Source organism: Bufo gargarizans, chromosome 2 (assembly GCF_014858855.1).
Source record: "Bufo gargarizans isolate SCDJY-AF-19 chromosome 2, ASM1485885v1, whole genome shotgun sequence".
Classification (NCBI taxonomy): Eukaryota; Metazoa; Chordata; class Amphibia; order Anura; family Bufonidae; genus Bufo; species Bufo gargarizans.
In genome coordinates this window covers 166,295,141-166,310,930 of record NC_058081.1, presented here as the reverse complement: position 1 = coordinate 166,310,930, position 15,790 = coordinate 166,295,141, and the positions used below count along the sequence as shown (strand labels likewise).

General features: G+C 43.2%; 1 protein-coding gene across 3 annotated transcripts in view; it reads right to left on the bottom strand.

Moving 5' to 3' along the window:
• UNC13C (unc-13 homolog C) overlaps positions 1–15,790 on the bottom strand; it is a 908,495-nt gene that overhangs the window by 476,220 nt on the left and 416,485 nt on the right. For all 3 annotated transcript variants that reach the window (XM_044279668.1, XM_044279669.1, XM_044279667.1), the window contains one exon: positions 2,833–2,948. In XM_044279668.1, coding sequence (XP_044135603.1) covers positions 2,833–2,948 — 116 coding nt within the window. The remainder of the gene's footprint in view (positions 1–2,832; positions 2,949–15,790) is intronic.

The following is a 15,790-nucleotide window of genomic DNA, read 5'->3' as shown; positions in this document are numbered from 1 at the left end:
CAAGCCCAGCCTGGTGGTGTGCGATAATGGGCGAAATCTCGTTGCAGCTCTGGGACTAGCCGGTTTGACGCACATCCCTTGCCTGGCGCATGTGCTGAATTTGGTGGTGCAGAAGTTCATTCACAACTACCCCGACATGTCAGAGCTGCTGCATAAAGTGCGGGCCGTCTGTTCGCGCTTCCGGCGTTCACATCCTGCCGCTGCTCGCCTGTCTGCGCTACAGCGTAACTTTGGCATTCCCGCTCACCGCCTCATATGCGACGTGCCCACCAGGTGGAACTCCACCTTGCACATGCTGGACAGACTGTGCGAGCAGCAGCAGGCCATAGTGGAGTTTCAGCTGCAGCACGCACGGGTCAGTCGCACTGCGGAACAGCACCACTTCACCACCAATGACTGGGCCTCCATGCGAGACCTGTGTGCCCTGTTGCGCTGTTTCGAGTACTCCACCAACATGGCCAGTGGCGATGACGCCGTTATCAGCGTTACAATACCACTTCTATGTCTCCTTGAGAAAACACTTAGGGCGATGATGTAAGAGGAGGTGGCCCAGGAGGAGGAGGAGGAAGAGGGGTCATTTTTAGCACTTTCAGGCCAGTCTCTTCGAAGTGACTCAGAGGGAGGTTTTTTGCAACAGCAGAGGCTAGGTACAAATGTGGCCAGCCAGGGCCCACTACTGGAGGACGAGGATGAGGAGGAGGTGGAGGAGGATGAGGATGAGGATGAAGCATGGTCACAGCGGGGTGGCACCCAACGCAGCTCGGGCCCATCACTGGTGCGTGGCTGGGGGGAAAGGCAGGACGATGACGATATGCCTCCCACAAAGGACAGCTTGTCCTTACCCCTGGGCAGCCTGGCACACATGAGCGACTACATGCTGCAGTGCCTGCGCAATGACAGCAGAGTTGCCCACATTTTAACGTGTGCGGACTACTGGGTTGCAACCCTGCTGGATCCACGGTACAAAGACAATGTGCCCACCTTACTTCCTGCACTGGAGCGTGATAGGAAGATGCGCGAGTACAAGCGCACGTTGGTAGACGCGCTACTGAGAGCATTCCCAAATGTCACAGGGGAACAAGTGGGAGCCCAAGGCCAAGGCAGAGGAGGAGCAAGAGGTCGCCAAGGCAGCTGTGTCACGGCCAGCTCCTCTGAGGGCAGGGTTAGCATGGCAGAGATGTGGAAAACTTTTGTCAACACGCCACAGCTAACTGCACCACCACCTGATACGCAACGTGTTAGCAGGAGGCAACATTTCACTAACATGGTGGAACAGGACGTGTGCACACCCCTCCACGTACTGACTGATGGTTCGGCCCCATTCAACTTCTGGGTCTCTAAATTGTCCACGTGGCCAGAGCTAGCCTTTTATGCCTTGGAGGTGCTGGCCTGCCCGGCGGCCAGCGTTTTGTCTGAACGTGTATTCAGCACGGCAGGGGGCGTCATTACAGACAAACGCAGCCGCCTGTCTACAGCCAATGTGGACAAGCTGACATTCATAAAAAGGAACCAGGCATGGATTCCACAGGATCTGTCCGTCCCTTGTGCAGATTAGACATTAACTACCTCCCCTTAACTTATATTATTGTGCTCCAGGGCACTTCCTCATTCAATCCTATTTTTATTTTCGATTTACCATTATATTGCGAGGCTACCCAAAGTTGAATGAACCTCTCCTCTGTCTGGGTGCCGGGGCCTAAATATATGCCAATGGACTGTTCCAATGTTGGGTGACGTGAAGCCTGATTCTCTGCTATGACATGCAGACTGATTCTCTGCTGACATGAAGCCAGATTCTCTGTTACGGGACCTCTCTCCTCTGCCTGGGTGCTGGGCCTAAATATGACAATGGACTGTTGCAGTGGTGGCTGACGTGAAGCCTGATTCTCTGCTATGACATGCAGACTGATTCTCTGCTGACATGAAGCCAGATTCTCTGTTACGGGACCTCTCTCCTCTGCCTGGGTGCTGGGCCTAAATATATGCCAATGGACTGTTGCAGTGGTGGCTGACGTGAAGCCTGATTCTCTGCTATGACATGCAGACTGATTCTCTGCTGACATGAAGACAGATTCTCTGTTACGGGACCTCTCTCCTCTGCCTGTGTGCTGGGCCTAAATATATGACAATGGACTGTTGCAGTGGTGGCTGACGTGAAGCCTGATTCTCTGCTATGACATGCAGACTGATTCTCTGCTGACATGAAGCCAGATTCTCTGTTACGGGACCTCTCTCCTCTTCCTGAGTGCCGGGGCCTAAATATCTGAGAATGGACTGTTCCAGTGGTGGGTGACGTGAAGCCAGATTCTCTGCTATGGGACCTCTCTACAATTGATATTGGTTAATTTTTATTTATTTTATTTTTATTTTAATTCATTTCCCTATCCACATTTGTTTGCAGGGAATTTACCTACATGTTGCTTCCATCTAGCCCTTTCCTGGGCTGTTTTACAGCCTTTTTAGTGCAGAGAAGTTCGGGTCCCCATTGACTTCAATGGGGTTCGGGTTCGGGTTCGGGACGAAGTTCGGATCGGGTTCGGATCCCGAACCCGAACATTTCCGGGAAGTTCGGCCGAACTTCTCGAACCCGAACATCCAGGTGTCCGCTCAACTCTAGTTGACAGAGGTAAGTGTAATTTTTTATACAGTGTATACTACATGTTACGGGCTACCTAGAAATGGCCACAATCCTGAAAAACCACATAAAGCTACAGATTGGCAGAAAAGTAAGACTTCTAAATACAGTAGCTCTATGTCAACAATACTTCAACTGTTTTCCTATTTCCATTAATATTGCCATTTTATTCAGTTTTATGGTGATTTTAACCTTACCTCATGTAAGCAAGTGTACTGTATGTGGTAAGGCGGCACGTTTTCTTCTCCCTTGATTTCAACATGGATTTTCAGCCTTATGGCACCAGAGACAGCGGATTTATCTGTCCGTTTTTCTGAGAAAGAGGAAAAGACAAGTCAGCAATGACCAATTTTATCTACCTGGAGTATAACTATTTCCATTGTCTCAATAATCGAGAGCTGAAAACAGATGTCTATTCCCATTGTTTGAATGCATTATGCTGGCTAAGCTGCAAACAGTCATTTTAGCTACACTAGAGATACAGGAATTGTCGTCCTCATTAGGATGCAAGAGCTTGTTCTAGCAGCAGTACAGTTGTAATTGAGGCTGTACACACATTTTTTATTTCCTCTACAAATTAGTTAGTCTTTGGCTGTGCAACTATTTGCCATACAAATTCATTTCCAACATGCGGGAGCGGTATTCTCACTGGCTTAGTATACAGAATAGTTTTACAACACATGCCGTGCTGGGACTGTTATGGATATACTGTGCATAAGCCATTAGAAATAAAGATGGAAGGGAAATGGAGTAATACCTATTGCATGGTACAGAAAGCACATTATCTAAATAAAACTTTGCAACACTATGTGCATGTGTTTTCATACACAATATCTAGCGTTATTAATTTTTGGCTACAATACAGATTATACAAACAACGTACTATGACCGATATCGATATATCATACACAATTAAACAGGTTGTCCGGTCCCAAAATCAAAATTCTTTTTAAGTGCTCTTAACACCCCTCACCTGTTTTTCATGTCTGCGCTTTCGTTCCCCCTGTATGGGCATCAGACTATCCTGGCAGATCTGTTTACTTTCTCCCTTTCCTGTTTTGTTGAATACATAACTTTATTGATAAACAAGCCTGGCTGCTCTGCACAGTGATGAGTCACAGGCTGGACATGCCCCCTACACTGTTCTGTCTGCATGAGCTACTCTAACTATAACTCCTGTTGCCATGTTACTAAACCCATAATAAATCTTGCTAGTCAAATCACATCACTGACAGTCCACAAGCTCTTCCTTCACTATCTAGGAGTGCAATAAACAGCAAGTAGTCAGCAAACACATCAAATCATATAATGTATGATACAGCTTGCTGAGCCTGATACATAGCCTGTAGTGTTGGGCGAGCAAGATCAGTTTAAATTAAATTTAGCCTCTATTTCTGAAAAGAATCTGATGGGATTCAAACTCACAACCTTCTACATTACAGGCAAGAGTGTTAACCACTACACTATAGACCTACATGGCCAGGTAAAATAAAAGAAGAGACTTCTGCTGTATAGGAATACTTGTTACTAATACAGCAGAAGTCTCATATTTTTATTTATTTATTTTTTAAATAACTGGCCATGCAGCTCTATAGTGTAGTGGTTAAGATTATTGGCTGTAATGTAGAAGGTCGTGAGTTTGAATCCCACCAGAAACTTTTCAGAAATAGAGGCTAAATTAGATTTAAATACACTGGGTGTCCCCTAAGCTGAACTAGAGTTCCAACACCCTCCCCTCTTCAGAGCAGGGAGTGCCTGGTTTAATGCTCGGGTTCTCCCATTGACTTCCATTGTAATCGGGTGCTCTGTAGAGCACCCGAGCATCGGGAAGTGTTCTAATCGAGCACCAGAGCACACAAGCACTTTGGTGTTCGACCAACACTAATGGCCTGTTGTGTGCGATACTGCCTATGAGCTGTGTATCTATCCCTATCTTGTATGATACTGTCTGGTGTAGTATGTATCTATATCATCTGCGATACAATCTACTGTTCCTGTATCAAATATTCTCATGTATAATCCTGCCTTCTGAAGTGTGTGTCTAATTCTATTTTGTATGATACTGATTTCTGATATGTATCTAATCCTATATTGTATGATATTGCCTGCTAAAGTGTGTATCCAAAGCCTCATGCATATGACCGCTAAATAAGTATACTGTCCGTGTACAATCCACATTTTTTGCAGAGCCATTGACTTCTTTGGGTTAGAGGTCTGCATTTTGAGGATAAGAATAGGACATCATCCATGTGCTTTTCACATCCGTATGTCAGGTCCGCAAAAGATAGCACATGTCCTATTTTAGTTCTCAAAATGCAGATGTCAAACCCATAAAAGTCAATGGTTCTGCAAAAAAATGTGGATTTCACATGGACAGTATCCTTATCCTTGACTTTCAGACTGCAAACGGATACGGTCGTGTGCATGACGCCTAATCCTATCTTTTTCAGTCCTGCCTGCTGCAGTGTTTATCTTGGCCCCCATAGCAGTGACATCCACAGTGTCCTGATGTAGCATTCACTGTGCCCCCCCAGGTGGCTTTCACAGTGTCCTTAATACCACCCACAGAGCCCCAGAGTGGCATCCACAGTGCCCTTAATGCCATTCACAGTGCCCCCAGGTGGCACGTACCATGCCCCTAATGCCACTCACAGTGCCCTCATGTTCCATTCACAGTACTCCCTTATGGCATCCACAGTGCCCGTAATGTCATCCACAGTTCTCCCATGTGGCATCCACAGGGTCCCATGTACCATCCACAGTGCCCCCCAGCATAGGAATCAGCCTCTATGAGTCAGTACAGGTTTTACACAATGACATTTACAGAGGAGCTCCCAGCACATGCGCACTAACATTTAGCCTAGAGTACTTGCGTGGCGAGAGAAGATGGCCGGACCAGAAATCTTCCTCTTGCAGGAGACGGTGACGTCATTAGTGACGAACCGCCTCCTGCTGAAGACAGGAAGAAAATAATAGCAAATTGTACTGGAAGCCCTGAAAACCGTGGTCACGTGACAGGGAGGCGGCTCTTGGAATGGACTGCACTGTGGAAGGTAAGTATGAGACCAACATTCTTTTTACACAGGTTACAAATATGCAGGGATAACTAGGTTTGCCTGGAAAACCCCTTTAAGTATGCATGTAAAATAACATGAAAGTCCTTTTGGTAGAACAAATAATAATACAAAATAGAGGCATTTATTTAATTAGTTACAGTGCAAACGGAAAGTCTTTAGACACTTTACATTTTTTCATATTTTGTTTTGCTGCGGTCTTTTAAAAATAAAAAAAACTTTTTTCCCTATTATACTGCACTCAATACCCCATAATGTGACAAACTGAAAATATCCTTTAGCTGGCGTTGGATCCGCTGGCCTCTACATAACTTCAACTTATCCACCGCCTGTCTAAATGTAAGACAGCTCCCTTGCTGGCATAGATTAAGACCATTTTATACACCTAAAACAGGCATAGAAAATGATAAATGAGACTGGCCTCCCGGCCCAGCCCTTTCCCTGCCCACATCACACCCCCTTATATCGACCTGGCATGAAGCGGGTAATAGGTCACAGAATTACTAATCCTGTCTAACCTTTACAAAGTGTAATCTAAAGGGGCAATGTATTACTATATGATTTTTGGGATTGTCTACTTTGTTTGAAGCCATTTTTGTGAAAAAATTTCAAAATGTCACACACCATTTGTTAAAACATTAATTACCATGCATGGTGATTTGTCGGTCTAAATCTTATGTATTGCAAAGTTTGGTCAGTTTGTACAAAACCAGGGGACTGGAGTACTTTTTTTGCAACTTTTTGCAACAATTGACAATGATAAATCTGGCTAAAAATGTAGCTCTATCCACAAAACATCTCCTCATCCTCAACCCTTAGTAAATTCAAGCTGTTGGGAATGACACAAACCATACTTAAAATGATGCAAGCATTTCAATAATTTCTTGAAAATGTCCACTCCACGAGCACTCCACTCTTTTTTCAGCCTTATAGACTTTGTTACTTAAAAGAGGCAAAAGCACTCCACTTTCCTTTTGATACATTACCTCCTTAGGTTAGTGAGGCTTAAAGTATGTGACATTTGTCACAGTGAATGATGCTGAATGATAAGCTTGATGCACCTTTAGAGTGTGTAGACTAAAGGCTCTTTTACATGAGTACATTTTAAAATATCGTAAAATCGTGTGAAAGTAATCACTTATAGAGTTGTGTAAAAGCATTGATCGATCGAACAACAAGCAATAATTGTTTAGTTTCTTGTTCTTGTGATCGCTGATGGAGACACCTAAATCATTATTCGTCATCCAGAATTCCACAAATGTAAACCTGTATCGTTTACAGCACAGACAATTCCACAGTGGGTGTGGAATTGTTACTCCACTCATGGCACTCATGTTAGTTACTTCAGCTTGAAATATGTGTGAAAACGCAAAAGGGTGTAGATTTGAAATTTGTTTTCTCCTTTAAGTGTTCTCCTATTGGTCAAATTATAGTGGAAGGAAGGACTTCAAACGTTGGTTTTAAATTTGAATGCTCCTGAACTCTGAGCGAATATTCACACACCAAACAGGGAACATCACAAATCTCCATAACATAATCCAATATGTACTTGGCAAGGCCACGTTTTGCCAACAACCTCACTGAATACAAATGCTGTCAACTGAAGACAAAATTGAGTTTGCATAAGGAGAAAAGGCGGCCTTAGGCAGTAAAGAAGGTGAAACAGAGAATGTTTACATACCCTTTTAACACACCCAACGACTTGTTCGTCACTCTATCAATTCAATTATCTACTAATGAAAAGGGGCCTTAAGTTTATACCACCTATTAGTTTATACCACATTTTAGCTTATTTTTCACTTAATACATTTTGTGAAATTACATGAGCATTAGAATTTTGGTGCATGTTTAATAGTAAATGTGGTCCAATGTCTTAAACCACCGTTCACTCAGAAAAAACATTTTTCACTGGAACATGAGGAGGTTTAGATGGTGCAGTGTGGGTGAAATCCATTAGGCAGAGGGTTCACCCTGGGAGACTCCTAGAGCTTTTATCTAGGTACATGTAACATCACAAACATATATTATTATTAATTATTAAAGTGCCATTCATTCAATAGCGCTGTACATATAATAAGGGGTATACATACATAATACAGACGATTGCACTAAGCATAAACAAGATGAGTTACAGACTGGTACAGACGGAGAGAGGCCCCTGCCTGTGAGCCTTACAATCTACATGGTATGGGAGAAGGACACAGTAGGTGAGGGTATCTATCTAAAATGGAAGGATTCAGCAACACAGTCAATACATGCATTTTTGTCAATACATGCACAGTCAATACATGCATCACTCCAAGACTGTAGGTAATAGGTCTCAGAATATCTAAATGAAAAAACAAGATAAACAAAAAACTGCGGTATGTAATGGAGTCTTTACTAACGGCAAAAAAGCATATATGACGTAGCATGGAGGCGTGTTCTCTTTGGTAGGGTGGAACCTTCGTGCTCTGGAGAAGATAAGCTGTTGTCTGAGAGCTGGAGTATATGGGAGCTTTCTTAGCTGAATCAAAGAATGATGACCACATCTCTATCAACCTCCTATATTCACCCCCAAACACAACATTTCAGCTTAACACAATAAGGCCTTTCTCAAGCCTGACTTGAGAAAGGCCTCATTATGTTGGGCTTAAATGTTTTGTTTGGGCTTGAGAAAGGCCTTATTGTGTTAGACTAAAATGTTGCATTTGGGGGCATTTTAGGGAGTGTGCCACCACTCTCACCCACTCTGGAGAGCTGCTTCATTTTTTTGTTGGAAATTTATTTATTTGAGGTCCACACCTTCAGAGTATTCCATACTCTCTTCCTGAGAGTGGAAATTGTATACCACTCCCCTGGCTCACCCACCCAGTTCCTGGATCACTTCGCTGCCTGGCTTCTACATTTACTATCCTCAGAATTACCAACTCTATTTTTAGCCAACTTTCACATCCCCATAGACAGCTCTATCTCTTCAATTGCCTCCCACCTTCTATGTCTAACCTCCTCTCTTGGCACACTTTTCTAACTTTCAGATGCTTAAAGACTGTCTAGTCTTCTTCCAGCTCTACTCAGTTTCTGACTTTACTAAACTCTCCTCTCTGGCTCTCTGACCACAACCTTCTCTCCTTTACTATTTTAAATTCTAATCCAACTCAGCACACTCCTACTTATCACACATTCAGAAATATACTTTGCATTGACCTTCATATACTTACACTCTACAGTCACCACTGTCCCCAATCTCTTTCCTCTCCTGTCCTGATCTGACTGCAAAACATTATAATAATACCCTCAGAAACACCCTGGATTAAGTAGTGCCCACTACACTCAGAACCTTCAGCGGAGCTCCAGGAGTGCTGAAAAAATGTCTTCCATTACAAAATTTATGTTGATAACTTATAACTCTGTCCTCCACCTCACAAAACAGACCTATTTTAGGACCATGACCTCCTCAATATTCAATAATCCAAAAAGCTCTTCTAACTCCCTCTTCAGTCCAAAAATGTAGGCACCTGTTACTACCTATGTGCTAAAGTTCTGGCCACCTACTACAAATAGAAAAATTTAAAAATTCAACATGAAATTAGCTCTCAGCTGCTAAGTGTCCTTGATCTCTTTCTCTACCACACATCCCCTTGTTCACTTCCCACATTCTTTCCACAAGTCTCAAGGATCTTCTATTCTATTCTACCTATCAAATTCACTACTGACCGAATTCCCTCAAATGTCCTCAAGTTTCTCTCTCCAGCTGTCACTACCCACCTAACTAAAAAGTTCAACCTCTCTCTCTCTGGGATCCTTCCAGGCAGCCACTTTATCTTTACTATTTTGCCCATATATTGGGATCTGGACTGGGAACCACCAGGATGCAACCTTCTGGAGTAGTCTCAATACAGAGGCTGCTGACCAAAAGAGGTCAAGCGATGCCAGTTCAGAGCACCGAGGGGTCAAGCTAAACTGTAGTTGGGCACAAGCCGAGGTCCGGACAGGCAGAGTTCATGCAATCCAAAATGAGTTCAAGGGTCAGCGGGGGCAGCGAAAGGTCAGTACGAGGAAACGGCAGAGGTCAGGCAGCGAAGGGTGCAGTGATAGGTAGAGGCTGGTACACTGATGGGCAAAACAAGATAATGGTACACCTTATCAGGATACTAGACAACTAGAAACTACCTCAGAGTAAGGTGCCTTAAAGGAGTATTCCGCTTGATTAAACTTTTCCCCTATCCGCAGGAACAGGAATAACTATCAAATCAGTGGTGTTTCTACTGCTGGGACCTGCAGCGATCAAGAGAATGGGGGCCCGTACCCCCTGCAGCTCCCATGAAAAGAATGGATCGACCGGTCTCATATGTGTGCAGCCGCTCCACTCATTTCTATGGGAGTTCAGGAGATACACAAGAATAGGCAGTTCTATGGGGGGTCCCAGCCGGGTGTATGAACGTGTGAATGGACCCTAAGGTGGCTAGCCATTGGCTGAGGAAGACTGCGGTGGATGGACATTGACTCTTTAACAGCCAGAGAAGGTCCATGCACATCTGGAACAAAAGGACATCAATGGGGACAGACACCTGGGAGAACAACATGCTATAAATTTATATACCTACCCCAATAATACTAATATTTTCAAGTTTAGTCTTTCTGTAACATATGTAATTATTTTGACAATAATTAAAGTAAAATATAAGTTTATACAGTAGCACAAAATCAAAGGAGAATAATTTTCGAGCAAGCAAGATTTAGCTTTCATCAGTCTGGTCTACCTCATCCCACCTGCAAATATAGGTAACATTTGGCATAATCTAAAATCAGTCAGATCAAAGAAAGTGCCGTATTAGTTCACAGTCTGGAACAGACTTGAAATGCTTTTGTTATTTGAAGCATAACCTTATCCAGATGACACAGCTTTGCATTCACAATCAAACTGTTCAAAGTATGGGCAGCCAGGTAAAAGATTTGCAAGCCGGAGATGTCAGCTACACTGAGTATAACAGAAGGTAATCAATTAGCTCTCAATAAGTGACGGGTCAGATACAGGAAAGGTGTAAATTAAAGCATGCACTAGGGAGAGTTAAGTTTAACTTGCTGGTGACTATGTGAGAATCATAAATAAAACTGCACACCCACAATAAATTCCAGTGATGAGTAAAGAAATGAATGTGAATCACAACATGATATGCTATGAATGCATTCGATAAATGTGAATTAGAATAACTTCAAAGCTGACTAAGTGTGAAATAAAAAAAGTTGGAGAGAAGTTCTGAGTGGGCAATGAGTTAATGTGATAGGCGGAAAGTCATTGCCTACCACTCACTACACAAAACTTTATCAAAGTTAAATAAAACAAATATCTCAACTGACTCATACAAATGCACACCTCTGTCTTGTGTTCTCACCCACAACTTAAACAGCTCGCTCCATTCTAGAAAATACCAGTGCTTCTGCTATACAGCAAATGCCTCAATGATCTTTTATTTTATTTATTTTTAAGAGCCCCTACCCAGTACCAAGAAAGAATTGCCTTCATGTATACATAGAGGGACATTTATATGGTCTTGATTTCCCTGTGCTGTTGGAGGATGGGCAAAATTTATGCAGAAACCCTTGCCTGTCATATATTTTGCGCATATTTCAGCCGTGTGTCACACTTAAATGTACGGCAGCCTCCTAGCTTCTGTAGATTTAAGTCTTTCTTCATGCCAGAATACTGACATGAAGAAAGCTAAATGTGGCAGGCCTGTGGCGCCTCTTGCTACCCGAGCCACGACACGCCTCCTTTTCTCGCCACTTCTGAAAAGTGAAACATTTCACACATTTTTAAGCAAAAATGGCGTACGGCAAAATGTGCAACCTATTTACGCCACAAAAGTGGCGTAAATAGGTTAGTAAATGTCCTTTATAGTTCTTAAAGGGATTTTATAGTTTTATGTAAATAAAGATTAAGGGGAATGTGTCACCAGAAGGGAACCTTCTGTTTAAATCAAGGCGGTCTCAAAACCGCAGCGCAACGCTTTAGTTTTGTCTCTATTCATTGTCAATATAGTTTCTTCCTTTTTTAATATAATAAAACCGGATCTGTACTGAATAGATGCAGCCGGTTGTATTATTCAGATGGATGCATTTTGCTGTGGTTTTGAGATCCCATGCAGATGTGAAAGTACCCTAAATCATAAAAAGTCCTAAAATTCCACAGCTTTTACTCTGGCAACTAAGCCTAATATTAACCTGACAATTCCTGTTCTGCATACATTCCTTTTTAGTAGTTATTTTATCATCATCAGGGGGAACATTGCAATTAGTGTTGATCAAGCACAATAGTGCTTGGGACGAACACATCGGGATGTTCGGGTGCACTACCAAGCGTCTGCAGTATAATAGAAGTCAATGGGAGAACCCGAGCATTAAACCAGGCACCCCCTGCTCTGAAGAGGGGAGGGTGCCTGGTTTATAGGAAAAGGTCAGAAATTGATGGAAACACCACAGAAATGGTTTTAGAAACAGCATGGGGAGGATGTTTGGATGCATCTTGGACTCCTAGGTCGCTACTGGGAACGATGTTGTCTGAGTAGTATGCCACTTTTACAGAAAGAAAATAATACGCACAAAACCGAAGATAAAATTGATTTTAGAGGAAATGTGTTGGGCAACATTCTTTCCTGTATGTTTACTTGTATATAAAGTGCAAGTGCTGCCAAAAATTACAAGGAAGATGCACTCCGATACAACCTGTATATCACATAACAGAGGTGACAAGTGAAAGGGCTGCTAAAACTTACAAGGAACCGACACTCCAATACACCCTTTGTTACACATAAAAGGAGGGCATCATACACAGCCTTGAAAAATTATGATTGATGGCTTGCTGGTGACCCTCAAAAACATTTGGAGCTAGGGCCTGCTGATCTGACCATCTAAAACATTAAGTGCGAGGGCCTGCTGCCGCTTTGGCGACTCTAGATAACCTGGGGCCGATCGCACGTTCCCGTGACGGCGATGATCCATTCGGATGTCTGCAGGTGAGCTGATCCTCTAACACATTATATGCGAGGGACTTCAGGTGAGCTGACCCTGAAAAAGATTGTAGGTGAAGGCCTGCTGGTGAGCTGACCCTCTAAAACATTATATGCAAGGGCCTGCTGGTGAGCTGACCCTGTAAAACATTATATGCGAGGGCCTGCTGGTGAGCTGACCTTATAAAAAAATTATATGCGAAGGCCTACTGGTGAGCTGAACCTGGAAAAGATTTTAGGTGCGGGACTGCTGGTGAGCTGACCCTGTAAAATATTTTAGGCGAGGGCCTGCTGTTGAGCTGACCTTCTAAAAGGTTTTAGGTGAGGGCCTGCAGATGAGCTGACCTTCTGAAACATTATATGCGAGGGCCTTCAGGTTAGATGACCCTGTAAAACATTATATGCAAGGGCCTGCAGGTGAGTTGAGCCTGTAAAACATTATATGCGAGGGCCTACTGGTGAGCTGACCTTTAAAATATTATATGCGAGGGCTTGCAGCTGAGCTGATCCTGTAAAACATTATATGCGAAGGGCATATATGTGAGGGCATTATATGCAACAAATAAGCATGTGTTAATATGATGGCAGAGGAAAAGGAGGTTGTGAAAAGGAAGATTCAACCATATACCCTTGTTTGTAGTGGAAGGGGTGCATGGGAATACAGTGTGCTCAGTAGATTATAAGCAACACATTTAAAGTGCTTTTATGTTCATCAGCTTTCCTTTGGTTGAGTAGAGAAGTCATGGTCAATTCAGGCCTTGTTTATTTTTATAAGTCAACTTGTCAGCCTTTTCAGTTGACAGGCGGATACGCTTATCTGTAGGGATGAGCGAACTCGAACTGTATAGTTCGGGTTCGTACCGAATTTTGGGGTGTCCGTGACACGGACCCGAACCCGGACATTTTCGTAAAAGTCCGGGTTCGGGTTCGGTGTTCGTCGCTTTCTTCGCGCTTTTGTGACGCTTTCTTGGCGCTTTTTGAAAGGCTGCTAAGCAGCCAATCAACAAGCGTCATACTACTTGCCCCAAGAGGCCATCACAGCCATGCCTACTATTGGCATGGCTGTGATTGGCCAGAGCACCATGTGACCCAGCCTCTATTTAAGCTGGAGTCACATAGCGCCGCCCGTCACTCTGCTCTGATTAGCGTAGGGAGAGGTTGCGGCTGCGACAGTAGGGCGAGATTAGGCAGATTAACTCCTCCAAAGGACTTGATTAACGGATCGATCTGCAGCTGTGGATCATTGAGCTGCTGATCCTCAATTGCTCACTGTTTTTAGGCTGCCCAGACCGTTTGTCAGTCACATTTTTCTGGGGTGATCGGCGGCCATTTTGTGTCTTGTGGTGCGCCAGCACAAGCTGCGACCAAGTGCATTTAACCCTCAATGGTGTGGTTGTTTTTTGGCTAAAGCCTACATCAGGGTGAAGCTGTCACACCAAGTGCATTTAACCCTCAGTAGTGTGGTTGGTCAAGCTATCACACCAAGTGCATTTAACCAGCAATAGTCTGTTCATTTTTTGGCCCTATACTAAATCAGGGGCAAGCTGCGCCCGTCACCAAGTGCATTTAACCCTCAGTAGTGTGGTTGGTCAAGCTGTGACACCAAGTGCATTTAACCAGCAATAGTCTGTTCATTTTTTGGCCATATACTACATCAGGGGCAAGCTGCGCCCATCACCAAGTGCATTTAACCAGCAATAGTGTGGTTATTTTTTGGCCATATCCCAGTCTAATTCTGTCACTAAATCCATACCGGTCACCCAGCGCCTAAATACTAGGCCTCAAATTTATATCCCGCTAAATCTCTCGTTACCGCTGTCCTGTTGTGGCTGGGAAAGTTATTTAGTGTCCGTCAAAGCACATTTTTTGTTCTGGGTTGAAATACAATTCCCAATTTAGCAATTTAAAAATTTAGTGGTTTCTGCTGTATCAGAGCTATTTGAAATCTATCCCTAAAAGGGTATATAATATTCAAGGTGCACATAGGGTCATTCAGAATAACTTCACACACCCGCTACTGTGCATTTCCAAGTCTAATTCTGTCACTAAACCCATACCTGTCACCCAGCGCCTAAATACTAGGCCTCAAATTTATATCCAGCTAAATCTGTCCTTAGTGCTGTAGCTGGGCGAGTTATTTAGTGTCCGTTCAAGCACATTTCTTGTTCTGGGTTGAAATACAATTCCCAATTTAGCAATTTCATAATTTAGTGGTTTCTGCTATATCAGAGCTATTTGAAATCTATCCCTAAAAGGGTATATAATATTCAAGGTGCACAATGGGTCATTCAGAATAACTTCACACACACCCGCTACTGTGTATTTCCAAGTCTAATTCTGTCACTAAACCCATACCTGTCACCCAGCGCCTAAATACTAGGCCTCAAATTTATATCCTGCTAAATCTCTCGTTAGTGCTGTAGCTGGGCGAGTTATTTAGTGTCCGTTCAAGCACATTTCTTGTTCTGGGTTGAAATACAATTCCCAATTTAGCAATTTCATAATTTAGTGGTTTCTGCTATATCAGAGCTATTTGAAATCTATCCCTAAAAGGGTAGATCATATTGAAGGTGCACATAGGGACATTCAGAATAACTTCACACACCCGCTACTGTGCATTTCCAAGTCTAATTCTGTCACTAAACCCATACCTGTCACCCAGCGCCTAAATACTAGGCCTCAAATTTATATCCAGCTAAATCTGTCCTTAGTGCTGTAGCTGGGCGAGTTATTTAGTGTCCGTTCAAGCACATTTCTTGTTCTGGGTTGAAATACAATTCCCAATTTAGCAATTTCATAATTTAGTGGTTTCTGCTATATCAGAGCTATTTGAAATCTATCCCTAAAAGGGTATATAATATTCAAGGTGCACATTGGGTCATTCAGAATAACTTCACACACACCCGCTACTGTGTATTTCCAAGTCTAATTCTGTCACTAAACCCATACCTGTCACCCAGCGCCTAAATACTAGGCCTCAAATTTATATCCTGCTAAATCTCTCGTTAGTGCTGTAGCTGGGCGAGTTATTTAGTGTCCGTTCAAGCACATTTCTTGTTCTGGGTTGAAATACAATTCCCAATTTAGCAATT